This window comes from Mytilus californianus, unplaced genomic scaffold (assembly GCF_021869535.1).
Source record: "Mytilus californianus isolate M0D057914Y unplaced genomic scaffold, xbMytCali1.0.p SCAF_11, whole genome shotgun sequence".
Taxonomy (NCBI): domain Eukaryota; kingdom Metazoa; phylum Mollusca; class Bivalvia; order Mytilida; family Mytilidae; genus Mytilus; species Mytilus californianus.
This window is the reverse complement of record NW_026262593.1, coordinates 43,780,534-43,808,382: the sequence shown is the minus strand read 5'-3', so window position 1 is coordinate 43,808,382 and position 27,849 is coordinate 43,780,534. Positions and strand designations below refer to the sequence as shown.

The following is a 27,849-nucleotide window of genomic DNA, read 5'->3' as shown; positions in this document are numbered from 1 at the left end:
TTATGACAGTATTTGTTAAATTTCTTTATCCGTTATCTCTCTCATCTATTGACATTTCACCGTGTGTGTGTCAGTATTCTATACGCAAGTTAAGTTTTATAAACATCTACCAAATAATTCAGAAAGAAAAGATCTGAATTGTGTTTTTCAACATATATTGTCATCTGACACTTGGCCGAAAAAAGACATGACTACATCAATAATTGCTTCAATAAATGTCTGTAGTCTGTTTGTATAAATATAGGCATATAAAAGATGGGTAGAAGAAAATGGTGAAGAAAAACAGCTTCCCGGATTGAAATATAACCATGACCAGCTTTTCTTTATTGGTTTTGCTCAGGTAATGGCGGATGATTATATACATTAAAACTATGTTTCTTTCCACATTTCTGTAAAAAATTGAAAACTACACGTTTAATAATTTCATGCGTCCGAAGCGTTTTTCTGGATTTACCTTCATCAGGAACGCTCAATGCCAAACATTTGAAATCCGAGGGATGTATAAGTACCGAAATAGTTGAAGAGCTATATGACAAAAATACCTAAAACAAATAGCCAAATTCATCTAAGGTCAACTTTGCCTGAGGGAGAGTTGAAACCTTAGTTTCTTTATAATTTCAAAATTTATATATAAACGGACAATTTTAGAAAAGTTTGTTATAAATCATGTCAGTACCAAAGTACTGACTACTGAGCTGATGATACCCTCAGGGACTGATAGTCCACCAGCAGAGGTATCGACCCAGTGGTGTAAAGAATTGAAAACAACACGTTTAATAATTTCATGCGTCCGAAGCGCTTTTCTGGATTTACCTTCATCAGGAACGCTCAATGCCAAACATTTGAAATCCGAGGGATGTATAAGTACCGAAACAGTTGAAGAGCTATATGACAAAAATGCCTAAAACAAATAGCCAAATTCATCTAAGGTCAACTTTGCCTGAGGGAGAGTTGAAACCTTAGTTTCTTTATAATTTCAAAATTTATAAACGGACAATTTTAGAAAAGTTTGTTATAAATCATGTCAGTACCGAAGTACTGACTACTGAGCTGATGATACCCTCAGGGACTGATAGTCTACCAGCAGAGGTATCGACCCAGTGGTGTAAAGAATTGAAAACAACACGTTTAATAATTTCATGCGTCCGAAGCGCTTTTCTGGATTTACCTTCATCAGGAACGCTCAATGCCAAACATTTGAAATCCGAGGGATGTATAAGTACCGAAACAGTTGAAGAGCTATATGACAAAAATACCTAAAACAAATAGCCAAATTCATCTAAGGTCAACTTTGCCTGAGGGAGAGTTGAAACCTTAGTTTCTTTATAATTTCAAAATTTATAAACGGACAATTTTAGAAAAGTTTGTTATAAATCATGTCAGTACCGAAGTACTGACTACTGAGCTGATGATACCCTCGGGGACTGATAGTCCACCAGCAGAGGTATCGACCCAGTGGTGTAAAAAATTGAAAACAACACGTTTAATAATTTCATGCGTCCGAAGCGCTTTTCTGGATTTACCTTCATCAGGAACGCTCAATGCCAAACATTTGAAATCCGAGGGATGTATAAGTACCGAAACAGTTGAAGAGCTATATGACAAAAATACCTAAAACAAATAGCCAAATTCATCTAAGGTCAACTTTGCCTGGTGGAGTTGAAACCTTAGTTTCTTTATAATTTCAAAATTTATAAACGGACAATTTTAGAAATGTTTGTTATAAATCATGTCAGTACCGAAGTACTGACTACTGAGCTGATGATACCCTCGGGGACTGATAGTCCACCAGCAGAGGTATCGACCCAGTGGTGTAAAAAATTGAAAACAACACGTTTAATTATTTCATGCGTCCGAAGCACTCTTCTGGATTTACCTTCATCAGTAACGCTCAATGCCAAATATGTATAAAACATCTTGTTGGTCTCGTGGTAGCATACTTACCTTAAGTACTGGGAAGAGGTCGTAGCTTCGATCCCTGGTTGGGTCAAACCAATGACTTCAAAATTCCTTTTTGCTTCTTCCAAAATAAGCAAGTAAGGGCAAAGACTGGTCGGCTAATATTCAGAACAATTGATAGGAGGTCTGTTTTCCTGGTTTCATTTATTTTATGAACTAACACACAAAAAGCTATCTAAGCAAATTTTTCAATTATCCATCCATGTAATTTAGGTCATCAGTGTACTTTATCTTGATTACTTATTTTAGTTATAAAATGTCAGAGCAAATAAGTTGACGGCATCGAACCTTTTTTTTTATTTTTTTCGACTTAAAGTACATAATATGTTACCGCAATCATTTACTGTTGTTAAGTAATTCCATAAAAATAAGAAACTACACAAAGACAGATGATAAAATTTCAAATTCTGTGGTCCGTCTAAGAAACTAATTTATTATTAGAAATGTTCCTATTGCTATTTGTTTTATAATTAGGGTCCAAAGCGGTCCTTGTACATTTGTGTGTAGTACCTGTCCCCTATAAGCTTTTAGTCTAATCAAAACTGCACGGGTAAGAATAGATATAAATATATGAAAATCACACACGTTTATAAAGATGAAGAATATTTTCAAAACACTATTATGAAACATCTCCAGTGCACTCGTATCTTCATTGCCTATTTTATTATTGTAAGGTTTGGTGTGGTAGTATGAGACGGGAGAGTGCAATCAATAGAATATTAACTGGTGTACACAGTCCAGGGCGGTTTAGGTAAGAATAAATATGAAATTATGATATGTCGATGTGTCGTTACTTTCATAATGATCAACCGTTCATTTCAAGATTCTTACCGAATTCTTTCATCAGTTGAACTTCTAAAACAAAATTTCTTAAATCAAATGTTTGTGAAAATTTCATGGCGCAGTAGCCGAACAATACATAACATTCCAGTAAATGAAATTAATACTGTATAAATTTCGTGCTTTCGACGCGCTTTTCTATATAAGCGCCATCAGGAAGGCTAAATTTGAAGCATTAGAAATCCAGAGATTTATTACTACATTGAAACGTCAGGAACTTTATGACCAGAAGGTGTCTAAAAGGAATAGCCAAATTTATCCAAAGTCAACGTTGTCTGTTAATGGCGAACAGGAAAGAGATGATTCTGAAATATCATCTTCATGCTGCTGACCAAATATAAAGTACCTGGGAAAATTGAGACAAAAATATTTGTTGGACAAACAGTCGGACGGACAAGGTAAAGGCAATATAGCCCCTATCATAGGTGAATAAAACATATTTTCTTCGTGTGTATGAAGATCGTATAACCAGTAATGACTTGAGGTAAAAAACATAATTAAAATTTTCTGGACACAGTCTTCACAAAAGTTTACAGTGTTATTTTAATTTTCTAGCAGTGTCGTTTGTTAATGTGTTACATATTTGTTTTCGTTCATTATTTTGTATATAAATTATGCAGTTAGTTTTCTCGTTTGAATTGTTTTACATTTGTCATTTCGGGTCCGTTTATAGCTGACTATACGGTATGGGCTTTGCTCATTGTTGAAGGCCTTACGGTGACCTATAGTTGATAATTTCTGTGTCATTTGGTCTCTTGTGGAGAGTTGTCTCATTGGCAATCATACCACATCTTCTTTTTTATATCTATGGATTGGATTTTGGCTATTCTGTTATATCCATTTTGGGCATTTACGTATTCAAGTACATATATTATACATTCTTGTCTTTTAGTGTTAGGGTTTGAGCTTTCCTGGTCATGATGAAGGTAAATCATTTTCTATTTCAAACCTGATCATTGCGAAATAGTTAAATAAGTTCTAATTGAAATGGAGAATCTGACCTTCAGCTGTTTGTTATTATAAAACACTGCTATTGGATGTTCCTGCCCGGGGTAGCACCAACACAGTAGTCAGAACTTCTGTGTTGACATGAATTATCATTGATATGGACATAATTATAAATTAACTATTTACAAAACTTAGAATTTTTTCGAAATACCCAGCATTATCTACCCTAAAAATACATTACCTTAGCTGTATGGCAAGACATTTCGAAATTTTGAGTCCTCAATTCTCTTCAACTTCGTACTTTATTTTGTCTTTTTAACTTTTTTATTCGAGCGTGACTGGTGTGTCTTTTGTAGACGAAACGCGCATCTAGCGTACAAAATGTTAATCCTGGTACATGTATCTGTGATGAGTTTATATATCATTGAAAAATATGGTTATTGACAGAGAAAATTAGGAGACGTTATAATAAAAAAGAATGTTGTGGTTAGGTATTGATATATTTGCATAATTATTATCTGGATAATAATCCTAATATATAAACTTTTGAAACATATTTTCAGAGTAATAGGAACCTTGCAGAATTCTAGAGACTTTTCACAAGCCTTCGGTTGCAAACAGGGAAGCTACATGAATCCTTACAAGAAATGTTATTTGTGGTAAATCGATTGTTGTTCAATGATTGTTAAATGTGATAACTTGATTATTAAAAATATACACATGGCAATTAGGAAATACGGAGTATTTCTAACAAATGTATCAGGAATTAGTATTGATTTATTGTAAAATTATTTGTTTGTGAAATCATTGAATTCCATTGAATGTCTTTTGTATTATTTTATTGTGATTTTTAGATATTTTTATGTATACAAATAAAGATGTATATATTGATTTTAAGTTTATCTGTATCAGCATAAGTACAGTTTTAATTGATTTTTAATTTGAAAAACACGAAAATAACTTGGAATTTAAACTACAACATCATCAAGGAACTTTAAATGAACTAAAGATTATTACACTTTTACTTAGTTTGTCGTTAAAAATTAGTATTTTCGGGCCATAAAAATTAAACAAAACAGTGTTTTGTCAATTAATTAAATATTGTGACTTTTTCTGTTTTCAGTTTTTGATCTTTTAGTCATTCATTTAGACAACTATTATCTAAAGGGGAATAAAAAAAATAACATCGAAATAAAATTAAATAGCGATCCAGACATCTGTTTTTAATGTTAATCTTAAAATTCAAGCTTTTTTCGGTCTAACCGAATCAAAATTAAGAAAACATACCACGAATTATCATTGATATAGTCATGAATATAAATTAACTGTTTTCAAAACTTAGAATTTTTCGAAATACTAAGGATTGTCCATCCAATGAATAAAATACTTTTTGCTGTATTTGGCAAGACCTTACGGAATTTTCGGTCCTCGATGCTATTCAACTTCACACTTTATTTTGACTTTTTAACTTTTTAAGCCTAGTATCTATGATGAGTTTATTTACCATTTTTTAACCAACTTTATCTAGTCAGTCGTAACGGTTTGTGACTAATTGATTGATTAATGCAAAATGAACAGTAAACCTTATTGTGTTCATATTCCAGACAATAACAAATACAACAATGCGATATGTTAACAGTTGCCAAAAAGATTCGAAAGAATTGATATTATGCCTTCAATAATATTTTCCACTACACCCCTGAACAATTATTGCAAGGGTTCTACGTTCAGAAAAAATCTCATCAGATTTGATGACATATCATTATGATCGATCGTAACTGTATATTTTTAACTCAAAGCTAAACGGAGTTCCTTTACCATGTTTACTCCAAATAACAAAACATATAAACAATAGAAATAAAACAATAAAATTGAGAATGGAAATGGGGAATATGTCAAAGAGACAACAGCCGAAGGCCACCAATGGGTCTTCAATGCAGCGAGAAAATCCCGCACCCGGAGGTGGTCCTCAGCTGGCCCCTAAATAAAGTTGTGTGCTAGTTCAGTGAAAATGGACGTCATGCTAAACTCCAAAACATATAAATGAGCTAAAATTAAAAAACATACTAGACTAACAAAGGCCAGAGGCTCCTGACTTGGGACAGGCGCAAAAATGCGGCGGGGTTAAACATGTTTTGTGAGATCACAACCCTCCCCCTATACCTCTAGCCAATGTAGAATAAAGAAACACATAGCAATACGCACAGTAAAACTCAGTTTAAAAGAAATCCGAGTCCGATGTCAAAATAGGTAACACCTATAACAATAAAAAAAAACATACTCTGACCCACACCCTTGCGATATCGTCTATAAAGAAAATGAAGTGTAAATTTTTATTATAGATTTATCAACATCCAATGATTCCACATCATTGAGTGATATTCATAGATACGAATATGTATACTACCTTCCTATGGGAAATCAATACAATAATTAGATAGAACTTGTACATGGAAAGAGATAAAGATAAATTTCAAACTATAGCTTTGTATCATTATTGTTGTAAATACCAATTCCGAGGGTCTGGGTGTTGTTAACGAAATAGAGAATAACGGACCAATACTACAGAAAATGAGTCAACAAAATAATGAATGGAGAAAAATAGGCAAAACAACATAAAGAATAGAGAATAATTGGGTGCTTTAATATAAAGAGTATAGAATAATGGGCAATATAAAAAATAGAGAAAAATGGCCTAAGAATTCAAGAATACAGAAATGAAGAACCAATCCATACCCTCATATCCCATTTTTAATGAATGAGACTAATCACCGAATTTTTACTTACTTGAGAAACACAACGGTTGTCATATGTGGAGCAGAATCTACTTACCCAAAGGTTTGTGCACGCATAGAAGAAGAAGCTTACCCTGTCTGTCAACGCACCCGGTCTCTTGCGGAGTTCATGAGATTCCCTCAGTTTTTGTTTTTTTCACTTAATTTGTATCTTCTTAATGATAGATTTACGAGATTTTGACACCAGTAAATTACGGTCGCCTTATTCCGGAGCACCTGATATCATAACCGGATTTTAGTGGGGTTCTTTTTGCTTTCAGTAATTAGTTTTCTATGTTGTGTTGTGTAGGTTGTTGTTTGTGTTTCGTCTTTTTCCTATTTTGTTTGTTTGTTTCGGTGTTTGTTTTTGTTATAACGTTGCCAGTTTGCCTTCGACTAATGAGTTTGAAAATCCCTTTGGTGTCCTCCGCCCCTCTAAATGTTTTCTAAAAACTACAACTTGTACAACAGACATGCATAACTGAGTATATTCCAAAAGACTTATTGGTAAATATACCAATTAAAATTAAAGCAAATTCCAGCAGCTTTACCCAGAAAATATGGCTTGATGTATGTAAAGGGGGTCTCAAATTTATGTTATCTACTTCAACTGGACCAAATCACTTCTCTGACAAATTCATGACCATTCTTTCGTCACAGTATAATTTCGTAGCACTACCTGCATAAAGCATAATTATGAGAAATAAATAGGGAAGGTGTATGGATAAAAATAAGACGAACTACACTTATAACTAAAATGAAATAAACTTGTCATAAATACCAGTATTATAAATTTGTACGCCAGACGCGCGTTTCGTCTACAAAAGACTCGTTGGTGACGCTCGAATAAAAAATGCCATATGAGTTTTTAAACTTTTCGAATGTTCTATTGAAATTTTTTTTTTTCATGATTATCCTTAAATTCTAATATAGCTTGAATTGTTGACTGGTTTATAATATCTAAGAAAATGTTACTTATGCAAGGATCATGTGATTGCTGGTGAAAATACAGTTAGTGTGCGAATTGTGAGTTCAGAAGTTGAAAAATGAAAAACGTACTGCCTCAGTACTATTGTGGCTGAGTTTCTACAGTTATCTGTAAAATCAGTAAAATTAATAATACTTTTTGAAACTAGTTAAATTTCAAATTTATGGATGTTGGCAGGACACTGTAACGTTACAGTGTTAGTTAGTAACTGATGACTATATCACATTCATTCTAAGGGTGTCTTGAGGTAGAAATCATTTAGCCTCTTCCATCTTCAGACGAATATTTTCTTTTTGAGATGAACTCGTTCGGTAGTAACGGGTATGCAATATACAGCTACTTTCAAACAGTTGATAACTTCCAATTCTGCCGCCGGGCAGTAGGACCGGAGCGCCTGTTTACATGGGCTCGTGGTTAATCTTGTTTGGAGAGTGACACGCTTTAATTCTGTATGCTAAGAGCATTCGTTTATATAAATATATGTATCTGTGAAAATACGATAAATAAAAAGGTTATATTCATGATATTTAGACAAAAGATAAAGAAGAAAAATGAAAATTCAGTTTTGTATACAAAACGAAATTGCTTTAATTTTTTAACGGCATGATTTAAGTACAAGATATTAAACGAAAAATATGATATATAGAAATAAACAGCAGCCACTGAATTGCAGGCACCTGTCTTGTGACAGGCACATACAGAATGTGGCGGGGTTAAACATGTTTGCTGGTGCCTAACACTCTCCTAACCTGGGGCAGTGGTTTAACTGCATGACATAAGAACAAACTATAAAAATCATTTGAAAAGGGCTATATATAAGCTTATCAGTTCAGATTAGATTGGTTCAGTTTAAGGTAAAACGCTTGTAGCGTGTTAGAATTACATTTTTGCATATAACTATGTTGTTATCATTTCAATTCATCACAAATGAAGGGAGATTATGTCAAAATATAACCAACGTTCCTAATAAAAATATTATAAGACAGTTTGGTCACTTTGATACTAGATTCGTCTTCATCACAAAATCGAGTTATACATATGAGTACTGACTATAATAAATTTACAAGTTATAGTTTTCACTTAGCACGATTATTTTATAGGGTTGCACATAATAGCCCTTTTTAAAATAAGATGAAAAGTGTGCAAACCAGTCTTACATATGACCAGTTTAAATTGTAATAAAAGGGGATGTGGGTGTATACGTGAAAGAGATAGCAACCCAAATACAAGCATAACAAAAAGCCATCTAGAGGATAGCATACAGTCTTCAACAATAAACACGTTTCTATATGATATGTCAATCTTTAAACCGTCCCCAGTCTATAAAAGTTGCCAATAATAAATGTAACAGAAACATTCAAAGATTTACTAGCAAAGCCAAATCTCTAAATATCAAAAACAGATGATTAAGATATAACAGACAACCACTGACGAGGTTCCTGACGCGGGACAGACACATGAAAATAAGGTGTAGATAAATAAGTTTTTTGTTAGATCACAAACCTTCATTTATTTAATATCGATCAGTAGATAGAGAATATCATATGGCTTTTTCAATATCACATCCGTATCAACCCGAGACACCAATATAATCCCAAGATCTCTGCTCGAGGGATTATATTGGTTGAGGGTTGATACGGTGTGTGATATTGAAAAAGCCATATCATATACACTTTATTATATACATATACCTCACGTAGATGTTTTTTATGTGACATGACGTCATACAGGTAATGAGGTTTGAAATGACGTCATACAGATTATAGGTTTGACATGACGTCATACAGATTATGAGTTTGATAAAGCCTTTGCAACAGTGACTGTAATCGATGACGTGACGTCATACAGATTAAAGGTGTGATAAAGCCTTTGCAACCGTGCTGATATCGATATCATCACGGTTGGCTGATACAGCACGCTTGCCAATGTTTGTATTACACATACAATTTATCTGTATTTACTACTAAGTATATAATAAATTAACATAACGTACATGTATAAAAAAACATAGCAATGAATACCAGTATATAAACTCTTAACTCTAAAATAATTAACGCATAAAGATAGATAACAAATTAAACTGTATAATAATGCTAGCAGTCATTGTAGGCAAGCGCATATTACAAAACCTGTGTATAAGAAATCTAGCCGTCCTACACTTAACCGTACTTCACAGATGATTTAAATAAAAGAGGAACGTCAAAAGCAGTACAGGAAGACATGATACTGTGCAATGCTCGAAACCGACTATACAGCTAAACAAAAGAAATACTTTAGTATTGCTTCAAACTATAAATTTACCATATCTTTCCGCAAAATGCAAGCGCTGTGATTGAACAATAAACGTAGTATAACTATAACTTTTATCAATAATTGAATAGAGACTGGAAACGGAGAATGTGTCAAAGAGACAACAACCCGATCAAAGAGCAGAAAACAGCCCAAGGGCAGCCAAGTGTCTTCAACGCAGCGAAAAAATCCCACAGCCGGAGGCGGGCTTCAGCTAGTCCCTTAGCAATACATAAATGTATACTTGTTCAGCGACATAAACGCCTCACTAAACCCTAAAGCATACAAATGAACCATTTTTTTTTATAAACACACAGGACCAACAAAGGCTACAGGTGAGATCTCAACACAAGTCCATTAAGCAAAGTAGACAGATTTGAGGGAAAAATCCTACATATGTTTGCTTTAAATCAATATTGCCGTACAAAAGCTGGATACGAAACACTACTTTTTTCATTAAATTCCCGCAAGTGGAGTCATACTTTCAGAATAAAAATCTATATTCGTGAACATTTTAGTGACATTGATTACCAATTTATGATATATAAAATTGAGAATGGAAATGGGGAATATGTCAACGAGACAACAACCCGACCAAAGAGCAGACAACAGCCGAAGGCCACCAATGGGTCTTCATTGCAGCGAGAAAATCCCGCACCCGGAGGTGTCCTCAGCTGGCCCCTAAATAAAATAGTGTGCTAGTTCAGTGAAAATGGACGTCACACTTAACTCCAAAACATATAAATGAACTAAAATTAAAAAACATACAAGACTAACAAAGGCCAGAGGCTCCTGACTTGGGACAGGCGCAAAAAATGCGGCGGGGTTAAACATGTTTTGTGAGATCTCAACCCTCCCCCTATACCTCTAGTCAATGTAGAAAAAAGAAACACATAGCAATACGCACAGTAAAACTCAGTTTAAAAGAAGTCCGAGTCCGATGTCAGAATATGTAACAAAAGAAACTAAGCAAAATGACAATGATACATAAATGAACAAAGGACTACTAGCAGTTACTTACATGCCAGCTCCAAACCTCTGACAATTAAACTGATTGAAAGATTATGTCTTCATCATATGAAAATCAAGTACAATCCCTCCCGTTAGGGGTTTAGTATCATACCATCATAAAATATATGAGAAGAACATAACCCGTATCATGCCAACAACTGGTTTTAGAATAAATGTGTTTATTTCCGATGCAAAGACCCTATGAGTGAATCAATATTAATACCAAAATATGCAATCCTTAATGACTTGACAACAGTATTGTAACTATATCCTTTCCGAATAAGTCTGTTTAAAGGTTTGGTTAGCTTTTGAGGTGAATGCCGACATTTTTGTGCTTTGTAAAGAATATTACCATAAAATATTGGATGTGAAATATCTGAACGTATAAGATGTCTGCATGCTGATTTATATTTACGAATGATGTCCTTGTACCGATGATAAAATTTAGTAAATGTTTTGACTAGTTTATGATATCGAAAACCCTGGTGTAATAATTTTTCAGTAATACAGAGATTTCTTTCGTTGAAATCAAATACGTAGTTACATACACGAGCGAATCGAACAAGTTGAGATATATAAACACCATAAGATGGCGACAAGGGAACGTCACCATCTAAAATGGATAATTAACAAAAGGAAATGAAAAATCATCTCTTTTATCATAAACTTTGGTATTACGTTTCCCGTTAAAGATAAAGATATCAAGATACAGGAAAGGGCAGTGTTCATTGTTAGTATTAGCTTTATTTAAAGTGAGTTCGGCAGGATAAATCTTTTTTAGTGTACATACTGAAGTCGTCATTATTGAGAGCCAATATATCATCTAAATAACTAAAAGTGTTATTAAATTTATGAATCAGATGTTGTTTCGATGGGTCTTTGCTGATTTTAGTCATAAATTGTAACTCATAACAATACAGGAACAGGTCCGCAATAAGTGGTGCACAGTTAGTCCCCATGGGAATTCCGATAACCTGACGATATACGGAATCTCCATAGCGAACAAAAAATGTTATCTAGTAAAAATTCAAGGGCATTTATAGTGTCAAAGCAGGTCCAATTGACATAGTTCTTTTGTTTGTTGCTACTAAAAAATGACCTAAAAAAGTTTGAACATATATATTCGCATTCTGACTTTTTAAATGCCCATTTAATCAGGTGTGTGAATTTTTTCTTGATAAGATTATATATATATATATGATCCCTGTTTCAAAACTTGTATAATTAATGAAAATTGAATCCAATACCTCCGCATGCGCATATCGAACCAACTGAGATTTCAGAAGTAGCGATTACAACATCACCATCAAGAAATGGAAAATTAATAACGGGAAAGAAAAAGATATCCAGATAATCTTAGATTTTTATCTGGATATTTCCAAGTTTAATCTCATATCAAGGTTTAAAAAGGCCATCGATCACTATTAATATTTATTTAGTAACATAGAGCTGAGAAGAATATATTTCATTTGGTATTTAGAAAAATCTGTATTGTTAACAAAATAATATATCGTATAAAAATATATGTTTGTATTCGATTAAAAATATCTAACAAATTGAGTTTTGTTATGTCTTTATGAAGCTCTGTCGACCTATAACATTTTAATGCATAGCAGTAGAGGAAAGATGTGCACAACTAGTTCCCGTAGATGCCAATCACTTCATCTCAAAAACGATCATAAATATCATCAAGCAAAATAGAATGGCGCTTATCATTTATTTGCCTGTCCAACTAGCGTGTTTAAGGTAAGATTTACTGAAAATAGAATTGTAACAACTTCAACAGCTAGTAACACCCCGTACACCATATTTTGCATATACACATGTATTCTCTTCCAGATTCCATTATATGAACATAAACAATGAACCTCAACCAACTTCCAGTCGTAAATACTCGGCCAGTATTGATATTTGCCCTCACTATTTGAAAGATAGAATCAACATCTTAGCAAAAAGCTGTAATCTCAAGCTCTATTTTCTTAATAAATCTTAAAATTAAATTATCAAAAATTACATTTGTGAATTACGTTGTTTATTTTGGAGCCTTTACTTATCTTTATTGAAAACTTTTTATTTTGTTTTATTAATGATTATTAAAACAATTGTTACTAGGTTATGTGCTTAAAATTAATAAAAGGTAATGGCAACTGTATTTTATAGATAATTTTAAGCAACATAATTGTAATGCTTGAAGATGATTAAATGACTGATGTGGCAGTTAACTTTAAAGGATGACGACGAGGGTGGTTTTAAACGACCTTGACTACCCATGAGGGTCTTGCACGGTTGGTCCTTCAAGGATTACATTTTTAAAAATTAAATACTGAGATTTCTAACATAAAACCCAATCGGTGTTAATCTCTAATTAAAAGTGCAAATTTTGTAAGAAAATGTGAATTCATTTGTTAGACTTTTCATCTATATAAAGAAAATTCTGCGTTTTATTACATATATACGACTGTTTTTTTTGTTTGTTTGTTTGTTGTTTTTTTATTTTATTTTTTGTTTTTTTTTTCTAATTAAATCATGTTTGACTATTTTGTTTTTTAACTGTAATGGTCAGGGGAGATAACCTAAATAATATAGCTTTAATAAAGAATTACGAATTTATCTATTTTGTTTTGTAGCAAAAGAACGAGTCCCGTGATCCCAATTTTATTTTTATTTTCTGAAAGCACATCATAATTAAGACCTAACTTCTCATATGTTATCTTAAAATTCTATCTTTTCCTTTTCTTTTTATCACAAAAAAAATGTGTTTTTCATGTACATGTAATTTTATTTTTTGCACAACTTATAGCCCCGTGACCCATACTTAATAATATTTTTGAAAAAGGCACGATATAAACTACTTTTTGGCAAATTATTAAAAAATTCTATCGATTTAATCTGGGACAATTATATATACTAACATATATATTATGTCCAAAATTTTATTTAGACCCTCCCCCCCCCACCACGACGACCACCACCACCACCTATCTGAATGAAAAAAAAATATGTTTATATATCAATTTAAGAATATGATATACATTCAACTGCGGCAAATTTTTGAAGATTTATAGAAATCAAACGAACTTGTTAAAATATATGATTACGGAAATTTGAAACATATTTTAGCATTTACAAAGTTAACCATCTTCCGGCGGAAGTGTGACTCTGACGTCAAGGATACAAATAAATTTGGCATCGAAATCTTGCACATAGAATTTCGAAATGGCAGATGGCACACATTCACAGAGTAATTTTGTCGATGAGCACCTTGACGATGACAAGCCACCAGGTGGCAAAGAATTCAAAGGAGCAACCCTACAAATAGATGCGCCATCCACACAAAACGGAGAAGAGCCAGGCGTTGGCTATGCTGGACCCGGATCCAACTTTAACAGAAATAGACCAGGAAGTGTGATTGGTAGACAGAGTGTAAGAAGTACATCAAGTAGAACCTCAATGAGACCAGGTGTTGTCAAAACTGAACGCATGTCTGATCAATACTTCTCTTATAAGGTAAATAGAAGTCTTAAAATCACCCCTTTTTAATTCACAAATTCTTCTCCCCCCCCTTTTCCTACAGGGGACTGGGGATTAGAAATATTGTCACTTGGTCTTCTTCTAACCAGCACTAAAACCCTTACCAAGGTCATGTCAGAATGGGGAGGTTAATTTAAATCTGATGCCTAGTGTTAAAACAGGGTGGGTACGCCTCAAAATGGGAAGTAGTTCCCCAAATTAGTCAGTACAACAATTTCCAGAGAACTCTCCAACCTTGTAAAGAGAATACCACTTCCTCTGCACATTAAGAACCCTTGCAACAATTCTTTGAGGGCCAAATTTCTGTCCCTAACCAATAGGCCGTACAGTTGCCTATAATTGCTTACTTCCACTTATTTGAACTTTGGTGGATAGTTGTCTCATTGGCAATCATACCACATTTCCTTATTTATATATATATATGTACCATCATTTCCAGAGGTGGTCTAAATTTCCTGACCTTCATTCCAGATGGCCTCTATTTGGTCTACACAAGACTCATCAGTGGCTCAAATCAAAAGTTGGGAAGGCCAACACAGGGGTTTAAAAATTTGGCTACAGCCCACTGGCACATGACTTGTTGGAAGTAGGATTTTACTTGTCCTGTTGGAAAAACTGCTACCACGAGACCTTTTATCAGTGTGATCGGGAAAATAATGGCAATATTCAAAAACATCCGTCTGGCGTATTTGATCACAAGTTTTAATTACCCGAGGTGTAAAGGTTCTAGCCAAGAGCGTCGGTCTAGTGGATTTTTAAACCCCTGCAACATCAAATGCCAATGTTACAATGTACAGGCTCTATAAAACTAGTTACAACATCGTAAAAATTAGGATAAGATATCTGGTTTGTAATAATTTGTAATCTACAGAGACTGCCAACTTCCAAACAAATGCATCTTAAAAAATTTAGTAAACATGGTAAAGTTTTTAAGTAATTTGAGGTCAGTCAATTACTGTAAACATGGTAAATGTAATAATTACCAGTCATACAAAGATAACATTCATTTAAATCTTAAACATCACTACAGACATAAGCATAGTGAAAGAGTAAGGAAATTTACACAACTACCGGTAAGCTACATGTAAATTAAATCTTTAAGATCAAGAAATAGCATCTGAAGAATAAAGTTTGATTTATAGGCGTGCTGTTTCAGTCAGAGGTGGAGGAGGCGTCAACAATGTAATGTTTGTGATTAGTTGGGTCAGTTAAAGGGGAACCATTTATGATAAGTCAATGATATTTGGTATGCAGCTGTATAATCATTGGCATATCTCATTCTTGTATGGCTGCGGAACCCTAACTATCAGGTCCTCATGAAATTTTTTGACAATAGTCAACAATTTTTTCAAAAAATTTTAAGGATCTAAGGGCTACGGATCTGCAGCTAATTCCCATTGAGATTAATTTGCCTTGCAATTTGAGTCAACGGTCATTGACTGAATGTTTTGCATAATTTTCATTTTAAATTATTGCAATTTTTTTTCAAACTTTGCATTTTATTACAAATGTATCAAATTACTTACAGGAGAAACATGTGTCAACAGTTTATAATTATTTACAATTGATATTTATATGAAAAAAATGTTATGAAAGTTAAAAAATTGGATAATTTTTTCTCCAATATTAGTTTAGGATGATGAAACCCCGTAACATAATCCACTTAAAAATGTATAACAAAATGAACAATGTGTAGGTCAATGTAGGTGTATTTGTTATGTGCTCATTATACATAGTTATACTACCTTTTATATTTTATATGTTACATATCATCATGATTATATGTATTAGACCTTTGTTGTACAGATAAATGATTAATTCTATTTATCATGTTAAGATGTGTAACATCTATATCATGTATGTGCGTTTTCTTTTTCTTTAAGGAGTCAAACTTTGATAAGGCTGTTGACAAATGTAAGGAAGTTATGAAAGAAGATTTAGATGGAAAGATACTTGGAAAGTATCTTCTGACTGAGTAAGTAAATATAAAATGTATTTATGTTAACATTCATAATGTATCGCTACATAACTATTTGTGGTCACATGTTTTTGCAAGAAATAATTATGATAATATTTAAGGATTTTCTATTATTTCATTGAAAAGGTAGATTTGAAGTAAACCTAAAGAAGATAACTTTGTAACACAGACATATGTCATTATACACATGTACAACACAGACATATGTCATTATACACATGTTCACAAGCATCTAAATGATATGAATAAAAGGATTAATGGGTATATATGTCATTGATGCAGCATCCAAACATTTGCCAAATATCGCACACAAAGAAAAAACAGAAGACATTTAGAGGTTGTCATATATACTGTCTTCAATATTGGACAAATGCCAAGGTATACATCTCAATGTAATGTTGTGTAATATCATCTGTTAGAACTACCATGCAGTTTATAGAAACAGGTGGGGAGCTTAGGGCAGGGAACATGTCACTCATATTACCCTATCCCCCTAATTAAATAGATAAAATACATCACTAGACTCAAATCCATGGGCATTTTTGAAATTCATGCATGTATAGGTAACCGTCTACTTATTCAGCATAAAACCAGATAGTGTTTTACTGGTCTTATTTCTGATTTAATTCTATTATTCTTGACTTAAGATCAAAACTTTTAATGGCTAGTTTACATGAGTTTTGGTAATATCATGGATATCAAAACTTTGGTGAAGACTGTAAACAAATAAATAGATAGATTCTACCATTGCATCGCTCGAGACCATTTAATTTTCCTATTTAAAACCTGAGGCTTGCCAAGCTTTTAAATTTTCAAATTTAACTCTAAGAGAGTGGAGAAATGTTGTATTGCACAGTTGTGGAATCTGTTTCTCTAATGATTTTAGAATACATGTAGACCAACTCCATCTTTCTTTTTGTATGATCTGCAAAACAAGTGTTCTTCCTGTGTGATGTCATAGGGCATGGTCACCTTTTTAGTGAGACACAATAAAAAAATTTAGAGGATAGCAAGAAAATTTGATGTCCGTTAAAATTCAATTGTGACTGTCACGATTGAATTTTGTCCAATGGAGAACTGAGATCAAATGAACCACTCATTGATTATAAAAAAATAATCAACTGGTTGGGAAAAGTATAAAAAAGGGTAAGAATTAGAGAAATACTATTAAGTACATTTTACATTTTCAGGATTGACCATTGGAATAACGAAAGAGAAAAGATTATTTTGTTAACTGAAGGATCTATTTTAGTATTCAAGTACAACTTTATATTAAACAAGCTAGAAGAATGGCGAAGACTCTTGCTACACATGGTTGACCACATTGCTATTGGAGATTTCAAATATCCTGACAAAAGCCTAATGCCGTAAGTTTAAAAATCATAATAAACATACATTTTCATATCTATGTACATTATGCATCACTAAAAACAAATTTATAAAATTTTCTAGTGCAAAATACAAACACATCCAACCTTTTAACTGACAAAAGTTAAGCATTTTTTTTAATAGTCTGACAAAAAAAGTGATTATCTTGTAAGAAGATACCTCTATCCTAGGCCTATGAAAAGAAAACAATTTTTTTTTTTGTTCAAGCTTGAAATTCCCACCAGTCTCACTGAAACTGTGCAAAGGGTGACAAATCGAATTCATTTTATACAAATTTGGTGAAAAGTTCCTATTCTTTAAAACAGAAACTTAGGATCTTTGAATTTTAATGCTGGGAGTATGGGTCACTACTAATTTTCCAAAATAACTGACTTCATTGGAATCTTTATGAGCGATTTAATAGTATAGAAGAAGTTCTAATGACTTCATAGTTGTTAAGGATTGAGTTTTTACGTCAGAATTTTGTTGTTAAATAAATATGGTTACCGTCTATACAAAATGAATTTGTCAATTAGTTGATCATGAAATTCAGATGAAACTGTATTGCACAAAGACTGAATGGTTGTTGTGACATTAAACTACATGTACATGATGTAGGGAATAATCCATATCATACTTATTTTGATAACTTGTTAGTTTACCCCTTTTTTTGTCCTGTCTAGCCTTGTTCAAATAAATAAACTTAACATCGTCAACATCAATGTTTGTATCATGCTGCTCCAAGATTACATGTAGCCCTATAATAAATATCATCAGTTTTTACCATCATTTTACAAAGTCAAAACCTGCACATTACCAAATATAAAAATAAGAAGATGTGGTATGATTGCCAATGGGACAACTCTCCACCAGAGACCAAATGACGTAGAAGTTATCCACAATTTGGCAGGAAAATAAATTTTTGTCAAACAAAACAAATGTACTGACTTGTGTAGAGTTTGTTGATGTCACATGCATGTGTAGTAAGACAAATTTTTGACTAGTGTTTGTTGATGTTGCATGTAAAATGTGTGTAGTAGTAGCAACACTCAAGTAGTTTATTTGATGTTGCATGCTCAATGTTACATGTATGTGTACATGTAGTAACGAAACCTGTGTAGTGTTAGTTGTTGTTGCATGTTTGTGAAGTATGTGTAATGGTTGAAGTAACACTAACAATATATGTATTTGTATGTTGTAACACTCACAAGTTATGTAGCCCGGCAGTTCACTGCCTTCAGTCTCCTTTTCAGTGACAGAGAACACGGTGGAATACAGATTCGGTGGAACAAAAATGAGGAACCGGGTTGGGCACAGAAATGGAATCCATTTTGTACAACTTTGCCATACATGACATTTTCTCATCACCCTGTATTGTATAATCCCAAGGTAGGAATTACATAAAACATTCAAATTATATGTAAACAGCTACTTAAGATTTTAACATACACTGATGTACAATCAACAGGATGATAATTATAAGTTATATAAATAAGAAGATGCTGTATGATTGCCAATGAGACAACATTCCACCAGAGACCAAATGACATTGAAATTAACAACTATAGGTCACTGTACAGTTATATTTGTCTGACAAACACATTTGACTGCACATATATGTACTACAAATATAATAACAGACAACACATCTGTCTGTCTGACAAAAACAATTTTCAAAACACTGCAAATATATGGAAAGACAGACACTTTGATCAACGCAGAACACATCTGTATGACAAGTGCAATTACCAACAAACAACGTGTACAACCTATCTGTGTGAAGAGCGCATTTATAAATAAAAGCAAATAGATGTATCAACACACAAAGCATTAATTGACAGATAACATAATTACAGTAGACTCCACCTAATCGGATATCGGCTAAACGAATATATCGGCTATTGTAATATTATTTCAAACACCAAACCCTTCCCTATATGTTTAATGCTAATTTTATTGTGTAATTGAATATCGGATATAAGAATATATTGGCAAATAGGATAAGAATATTCAGGAATTTTCATTCAAATCCATGCACAATTGGATATTTTCAATGTTTTTCTGACAGGTAATGGACCCGGAAGTTACGTAATTACAATCTTTCAGACAAGAAAATTTAGTTTTTACTAAATAAAAAGGAACTATTTCTTAATAAATTGTTGTCTTTATTCATTGTCTTCCTTTGTAATGTGAATTGGATGCCCTTTAAATTCAAATGGTTTGAATTTATTTATAGAATATACAAGAGCAGTACTTTGGGAGAATTTTGATAAAACTCTAAATGCTCACAGAATCAGAAATATAATTTAAACTGAATGTACCTCCTTCTGAATAATTTATTGCGATATACATATAAATCCCCTTTGAACAAGAGAAATCTAACTTTTGTCAGATATAATTTTGTAACATGTGCATGACCACATGTCATGGACGCCATTTTGTTTTGTTTACAAAATGTGAAGAAGCCTCGAGAACCATGACCTTAACATAAACAGTCTTCAGAAAACTTAAACTTGATGCAATAATATTTTATCAATCATGATTATCTTCATAAATTTAAATTTGATTATTTAAAGAAATAAAATATATAACAAATACAATTTTAGTTTAGAGATTGTATACAGCTAGAACATGCTTTGATCTATTTATAGCCCAATTAGCTTATCTGTGATAAATGTAAATAATGGATATTAATTCGTTTACAAAACAAATAAAGACACAAACTATGGATGGTAGATATTTATTCACATATATATTTCAGGACATTTGATTTATTTTAATAAATATAGGATTTAAAAACTGAAAACAAATATGAGCATTACATATCTAGCTGATAATCTTTTACACAAACATCGTGCCTTCATGGTGATGTAACTGATAAAAATCACTCAGTGTTCTCCCCAGGCCCTTAAAGGACCGTGGGCCCGCGATGTATAATTTTTACCATGGTGGTATCGTTCTTACCGCGATGTATAATTTTTCTCCGTGGTGCTAAAATTTCAGTTAAAAAATCGTAAATCGGTAAAGTTTTAAACGACTTGTTAAATCTTTTCCGTGCGGTATAAAATTCCAGGTGAAATTTGACCAGTTCAAACCAGTTCAACACAGATTGTTTACACCACGTGATCGATTTACCTTATGAGGTTAACCTTGTTGATTGGATTTAATCGATGTAATTAACACTTGTAACATGATTCTTTTGTGTTGTAATTAAGAGTTCATAACTTTATGATCACAGATAACTATTTTATGGCTTCACTCTCCACCCAAGCACTGGCCTGTGACAAGTCGGCAAATACTTTGTACACAAACAGTGTCTTGACCTGATAGGAACATTTTTTGTACATCATAATGGTGGCTCATTACGTATAATGGACAACTATACATTTCCCAATTCTTATATTATAGTATTATATGTCCCTGATTAAACCATGGCCAATATTATCTTTAATTATGACATTGTTATTGCATGAAAGTCGGGTTTCAAACTGTCTGTACATATCACATGACCCAGTTAGTTCACGTAGAATATTCAAGTTTATTTACAATTAATTGCAATCTATTATATTTTATAAATAAAATGCATGACTGTACCTTCAAACTGGATATCTATATCCATAATTAATGAATAACAGACGTAATCTTGCAAATTTTATCCATAAGCACATGTTAAATCTATTTATATCTACTTCCTGTCATTTAGGCGGGAAAATAGGGAGACTTAGTTGTTGACATTGAATATGGTTACTTATAGATCTATAGACCAAAGATAAATTTATAGATTTAGGAATTCTTTTTAAATGGTTCATGACAAATAAAGATTTAGATTTTAGGGCAGTATTAAGTCTGTATCTATGTTTGATTATCACCAAAGACAAGAAAGGTTAATATTTACATGAAATTCATCTATGGCAAAATGTTCTAAAATTTATGAAAAATTTGTTTTTATTAAAATCTAAGATAGAAACTGGTTCAAATAATAAAACAATATTTGCAATTGTTCTTGTTAATTTTATATCTTCTTATGACAGGAATCCTTTCACATACAACAACTTTTTTTCTAGAAACTAGAAAAATTTTTAAATTGAAAATTTTTGTTCTCTTTTGAATGATATTTTATTTTTATTGATTTTGGATTTTATAAAAGATTTAATTACTTTAAATTCAGATGAATATTTTATTATGAATCAAAATTTATTTATTTTAAAAAAATATTAAAGTATACAAACTTTTTTTTATTTACTTCTTTTTTACCAATAATTTTCTGAATCAATGTCTACATAACACAGTACCACAGTGTTAAAACAAAACAAGAGACATAAAAACTACAGTAACTAGAGCTAAGCGACGCGATGTGTCACAACTGATTGCATGAAATATTTCACCAAGAAGTCCACACGCGTTACCCTGGTGCTATCCAAAAATCCTGGGGAGAACACTGTCACTCCAGCCCTTTCATATATATAGCAGTGGTTAGGGCTAGTAACATCACAGGATTAAATCTACTCATTATTGCAGAATATTCAATGAATATATACATTTATCGTCTAATTGAATATAACGGATAATAGGATATTTTTTGCTGACATTTTGGGTATCCGATTTGCCGGAGTCTACTGTATTAAACATTATAAATATGATAAATATCTGTACAATAAACCCAAAAATCAATGCACGATACAAACTTGTGTAAGGATAACAAACTGAACAAATAATTTTTGACACCCAACACAAACCTGTATGACAAAAAACATGTATTTAAACACACAACAAAGCAAAAGGTGAATTAAGAGTTCAGTATCACAGAAAGTAAGCATCAAATATGTGTGAAAATTCCTTTCCAGGAAAATGAAACCGTAACATACAACGTAGATGAGTTTTATGAACATTTAGTCCAAGCTGTCAGTGAAAGTTACAAGAAGAAAAGACCTGGTGAGAAAGTGACAATCTTAGAAGGTCCTATACTTATTGAAAGCTACGCAAGTTTGTCATCTTTAATCTACAACCAGAGTGGACTCGGGTTCTTCATGGACAGGAACGGGATCTGTTTCTAGACATATTTTTGTTTTGACTGTTATTATTTATATGTAATATTTTCATTGCTGTTTCATTTTACCAGCATCCAATAACAAATAATGCTACCGAGTCTAATAGTTGAAATAAAATTGAAAAACCTAATTTTTTTATGCAATTAAGGCCACATACTGTTAAATGGATCAGCTGTTTATTGTATAAGTTATTTGTATAATATACATTTAAAAAATTTCATTAGTTAGATTTATAGAAATATTCTTATTGTTTAAAAAGACTAGGAAAAAATATAAATGCCAGTAAATTGTGTTTAAATGATAATTGTAACCCATTATAATATGTGTAATTATTGATAAAAAATAATTATAACAGTCTCAAATATGGCCTATGCCTATATCAGTGTTACATAAAATTGAGAATGGAAATGGGGAATGTGTCAAAGAGACAACAACCCGACCATAGAACAGACAACAGCAGAAGGTCACCAACAGGTCTTCAATGCAGCGAGAAATTCCCGCACCCGGAGGCGTCCTTCAGCTGGCCCCTAAACAAACATATACACCAGTTCAGTGACAATGAACGCCACACCAAACTCCAAACCGTACACAAGAAACCAAAATCAAAAATAACACAAGACCGACAAAGGCCAGAGGCTCCCGACTCGGGACAGGCGCAAAAACGCGGCGGGGTCAAACATGTCTATGAGACCCCAACCCTCCCCCTACACCTCCAGCCAATGTAGAAAAGTAAACGCACAACAATACGCACATCAAAATCCAGTCCAAGAGAAGCCCAAGCCCGATGTCAGAAGATGCAACCAAAGAAAACAAACAAAACGACAACAATACATAAACAACAACAGACCACCAGCAGCCAACCGACACGCCAGCCCCAGACCCCAACCAAACCGATCGAAAGACCATGCCCCCACCACACGAACACCAGGCACAATCCCTCCCGCTAGGGGTCCAGTATCACACCATCATAACATACACGAGAAGAACACAACCCGTGTCACGCCAACAACTGGTCTTTAAACAAATGTGTTCAGTGCCGATGCAAAGACCCTATAAGTGAATCAATACCAACGCCAAAACACGCAATCCCCAACGACCCGACAACAGTATCGTAACTATATCCCTTCTTAATAAGTCTATTTAAAGGTTTTGTTAGCTTCAGAGGTGAATACTGACATTTTTGTGCTTTATAAAGAATATTTCCATAAAAAATTGGATGTGAAATACCTGAACGTATAAGAAGTCTGCATGTTGAGCTATATTTACGAATGATGTCCTTATACCGATGATAAAATTTAGTAAATGTTTTGACTAGTTTGTGATATCGAAAACCCTGGTGTAATAATTTTTCAGTAATACATAAATTTCTCTCGTTAAAATCTAAAACATTGTTACATACACGAGCGAATCGTACAAGTTGAGATATATAAACACCATGTTAAATACATGTTTAGATTGTTAGGTATATATTTATTTACTTGTTTATTTATTCAGTTCCTTCATTTGTTTTACAAAAAAGAGAAACCCCCCAAAAAAATAGATACCTATATTCACATATTTCAATAATTCAGTTGAAAATGGAAAGTAAGAAAGAGAAAATCACACAAGTTAATCAACATGTAGACCAAATTTTAACTACATGTATATGACATTTCATCATAATTTTCATTTATTAGTTGCTGGACAACTCATTCGTGATAATCATATTAATTACACCTTTTTGACTGACATTCTATAAAAACAATGTGATGTGTATTTTTATGTTTTTGTTTTTGTTTGTGTAAATGTTTATCACTATTTAAATTGTAGCAGCTTTTTGAAATTTTAAAGTTCACTTAATGTTTAACACTATTAACATGATTAATGAGTATATCTAATATTTAAATTTTATAAGTTGAATGGCAAAATTTCAACTTCATTTATAAAAGTTTGAGCCCAAAACAAAAATTGTCTCTTTACAAATCAAACATTCATGAATGTAATGCAATAGAAAATGGACATGTTTCAAGTTATTTGGTTTAATTTTGCAATGAAAGCAACTTTAGAATACTTATTTTAAAATCCAAGTTAACCAGGATTTATTGTCAGTCCAGAGAAGTGATAATCCCACTATCTCAGGACTAGTCCATAAATGGATTATACATGTATAGAAGTGCATTGTATTCCTATAGCAATTTTATGTGCCATGTATCTTTATTTTGTGTTCAAATAGTATATATTTTATCTTTTTGTTAAATATTGTTTATTAGGATTATTGCAAAAACCCTTAGTTATAGGTAAACTGTACAGACAGTTAGATATCCTTCACTAAATGAAATAATTAATCAGCTTGTATATTTCAGAGCTTCATTCTACAAATGAATAGTTCTGCAACTCTTTTCACAAAAAATTTTACAAGTAAAAATATGCATAAGTCATGAACATTTCAGTATAACTTACAATCAATTTTAGTTGTAAGATTTTTTATAAAAAGAATTTATCTTCAAATAGTGCTATAATTCTTCAAATAGTGCTGGCCTTATCTTATTGCTAATCTGCTGTCTGTTTTACTCCAATGATATTTTAAATTGATAAGAAACATAGATAACATAATAGTTCTGTATCTTTTTATCTTGATAAAATTCCATTTTTGAAGGCAGCATTTCACACAATCAAAATCTTTTTTGTTAGACCTCTGTTGATATCTAGATGTAAATTAGTTATTTGTGTTGTTAAGTTGCAGTCTAATTGAAGTATACCCAGATCCTCTTTTTACCACTTTTGTAATGGTGTTAAATTCTTGTACAAGTTACAGCCGTTTTCATTGAGTGTGTAGGAATAGGTATTATCTTTGGTTAGCTTGCTTGTTAGCTGAACCATGAAGTCATCATTAGGTTAGGTAAACTACCCTCCTTTATGAGTAGACTAGTCCAACAGATAACCAATTCTATCTGTCTGTCGGACTAGTCTACTCATAAAGGAGGGTAGTTTACCTAACCTAATAATGACTTCACGCTTCAGCTAGCAAGCAAGCTAACCAAAGATTTTCCCTTTTCCTACACACTCAATGAAATCGGCTGTAATGTACACCAAATTTTGGATGTTGAATGAAAGTTGTATTACCATGCAATAACAAATATTAACTTGATCATGTTCAAATGTTTAATACAAAACAGAAAATTAATATTTTTGAATATTTTGTTTGCATTAATGTGATTTTGTGTTTATGTTACTGTATTTTAAAAATCATAGTAATGTTCTTAAAGAAATCCAGCATAATTTAAACATATAATAAACAAAAAGAACATTTCTTCCTCATCAGAAAATTTTGTCACAAACGTCACTAATACTAATGCATTTAAAGGGTGTAGGATTTATTGACTGATAAAAAGTATTTGACTTGAAATAGCATAATATAAGCAACAGTACAGTGATAAATTATTTTCCCTGATGACTGATTTTTAATTTAAGCTGTTTATTTTTGTGTTTTCAAAATATTTGTTCTATAAAAAGCCAAAACATTCAACTCTGAATTATATTTGTGCTGATTCAATATTACTATGTTTTACTATAGGAAAATCACTTTCTCCTGAAATAAGTTGTATATAATTACTACGTTTAATATGACATTTCATTATATTTTTATCTCTTTAGTTCTGTTTGTATTTAGATAGAGAGTTTCATTTTTTGTGTTTCAATTTAGAGGATTATTTATTAAAAAGTGATGAATGTATTTTTTTTTTTTATGTGAAAGTGCAAGTCACGAAGTAAGATTTGTTTCAGATCATATATCCTAACATATAGTGAAACATGATTTCCCTAAACACCTGTGCTCTCTACCTTATAAACTCCTATCTTATCCTAATCAAACTTTGTATTATTAATCACCACTACATGTTCTTGAATGTGTTTCGTGTACGTTTAAGAACGTTTAGGGAGTGAGAACATTACTGTCTTTTCCTACTTTTCCGATCCCTGGTACTTGACAGTCAATGGGTCAGTTAAATAGCATGTCTATTAAACTTCCTGTTTGCCTTTAAAGCCTTTCCATAAAACATACAAAAGACACAGGGAAGACACAGGGAAGACACTTCCAAATCTCAGCTTTGTATGGGTATCAAATACTTAAGGTGGTACATAACACTACAGGGAGATAACTCTGTAAAAATCAGCTGAACGTTTTAATCCTGTTCTATTGTTAAGGAAATATTAAGCTTCTCAATGATCAAAATCAGTGTTTGTCAAACTGCTATATATCCAATGAAATTTTTCCGATAAAGTGTGTGGTTCAAGTTTTTTGAAATTTTAATATTTTTGTCAAAGGATCAAAGTAAATATTTTGTCAAAATTTTATGAAAATTAAACGAGCCAAATTAATTTTAGTCAATGTGTTTGGTACCACCTTTATTGTATGAAAATGAAAATCTAAAATTTCCTCTATATGTGATTTCAATATTTTAAAATGTCTTTCTTTGGTACCTTTGTATGTTTTGATGGAATAGCCCTGAGCAAAGATTTTTTTTTGTAGTATTTGTGTAAGTGTTAGATACACTTATTGTTGAATTACTCAGAGATTTATTAGATGTGTAAATAATTCTATCATTGTACATATAAACATTTTTAGTTTAGCTGATATGAAATTATTTGTGATTTACTATGCAGTAGAGCATGGTAGTACAGTTATTTGTCGTAATACGTGTTAAGAAATCCAGCATCAACTATCAAGGTCATTCCATTTTCAGTTTTTTTGGTTTTTTTTAATTCATTATGCATTACTTTGAAAAAATGCTGTGTGCTATATAAATTTAGAAATTGTTTTATGTTTTATTTAATGTGAAAAATGAGATATGGTGAGGCAAGCTTAAATACAATATTGCATTTTTGATTTTCCGTGATATATTCTTTTTTATACTGAATCATTCTTACATTGTTTGGCTCTCTTAATCGATTTCCAATTATTTGGAGAAGATCCTGAAGCATTTTTAATTGCACACATGTACTTCTGAAAGTGAATCAAATTCTTTATTGAAAAATTAAGTCTCTTTTTTTTACAAATAACTGGCAAAGTATTGTGGACAATAGGACAACCTGAACTTAATGTAAATGTTTTTTGTGGGAAAAGATCAGAAAAACTCA

The 27,849-nt window shown here is 32.3% G+C and overlaps 2 protein-coding genes across 3 annotated transcripts in view; both read left to right on the top strand.

Annotated features, from left to right (window-relative positions):
* Positions 1 to 4,639, top strand: part of LOC127720163 (neprilysin-1-like) — a 34,606-nt gene extending 29,967 nt beyond the window's left edge. Inside the window, exons 20-22 of the mRNA XM_052226636.1 lie at positions 245 to 340; positions 2,634 to 2,710; positions 4,311 to 4,639. Of these exons, the coding sequence (XP_052082596.1) occupies positions 245 to 340; positions 2,634 to 2,710; positions 4,311 to 4,410 (273 nt within the window). The 3' untranslated portion in view covers positions 4,411 to 4,639. The remainder of the gene's footprint in view (positions 1 to 244; positions 341 to 2,633; positions 2,711 to 4,310) is intronic.
* A 9,321-nt stretch (positions 4,640 to 13,960) lies between these two features.
* Positions 13,961 to 23,119, top strand: LOC127720159 (tumor protein p63-regulated gene 1-like protein). 2 transcript variants are annotated; one of them, XM_052226632.1, is made up of 5 exons: positions 13,961 to 14,316; positions 16,224 to 16,315; positions 17,509 to 17,685; positions 18,940 to 19,075; positions 22,531 to 23,119. In XM_052226632.1, the coding sequence occupies exons 1-5, from the start codon at positions 14,026 to 14,028 to the stop codon at positions 22,738 to 22,740; spliced, it is 906 nt and encodes a 301-aa protein (XP_052082592.1). In that variant the 5' UTR covers positions 13,961 to 14,025; the 3' UTR covers positions 22,741 to 23,119. The 2 variants fall into 2 exon arrangements, with proteins under 2 accessions (XP_052082592.1, XP_052082591.1); XM_052226631.1 differs by having other exon boundaries at positions 18,928 to 19,075.
* Positions 23,120 to 27,849: the final 4,730 nt, after the last annotated feature.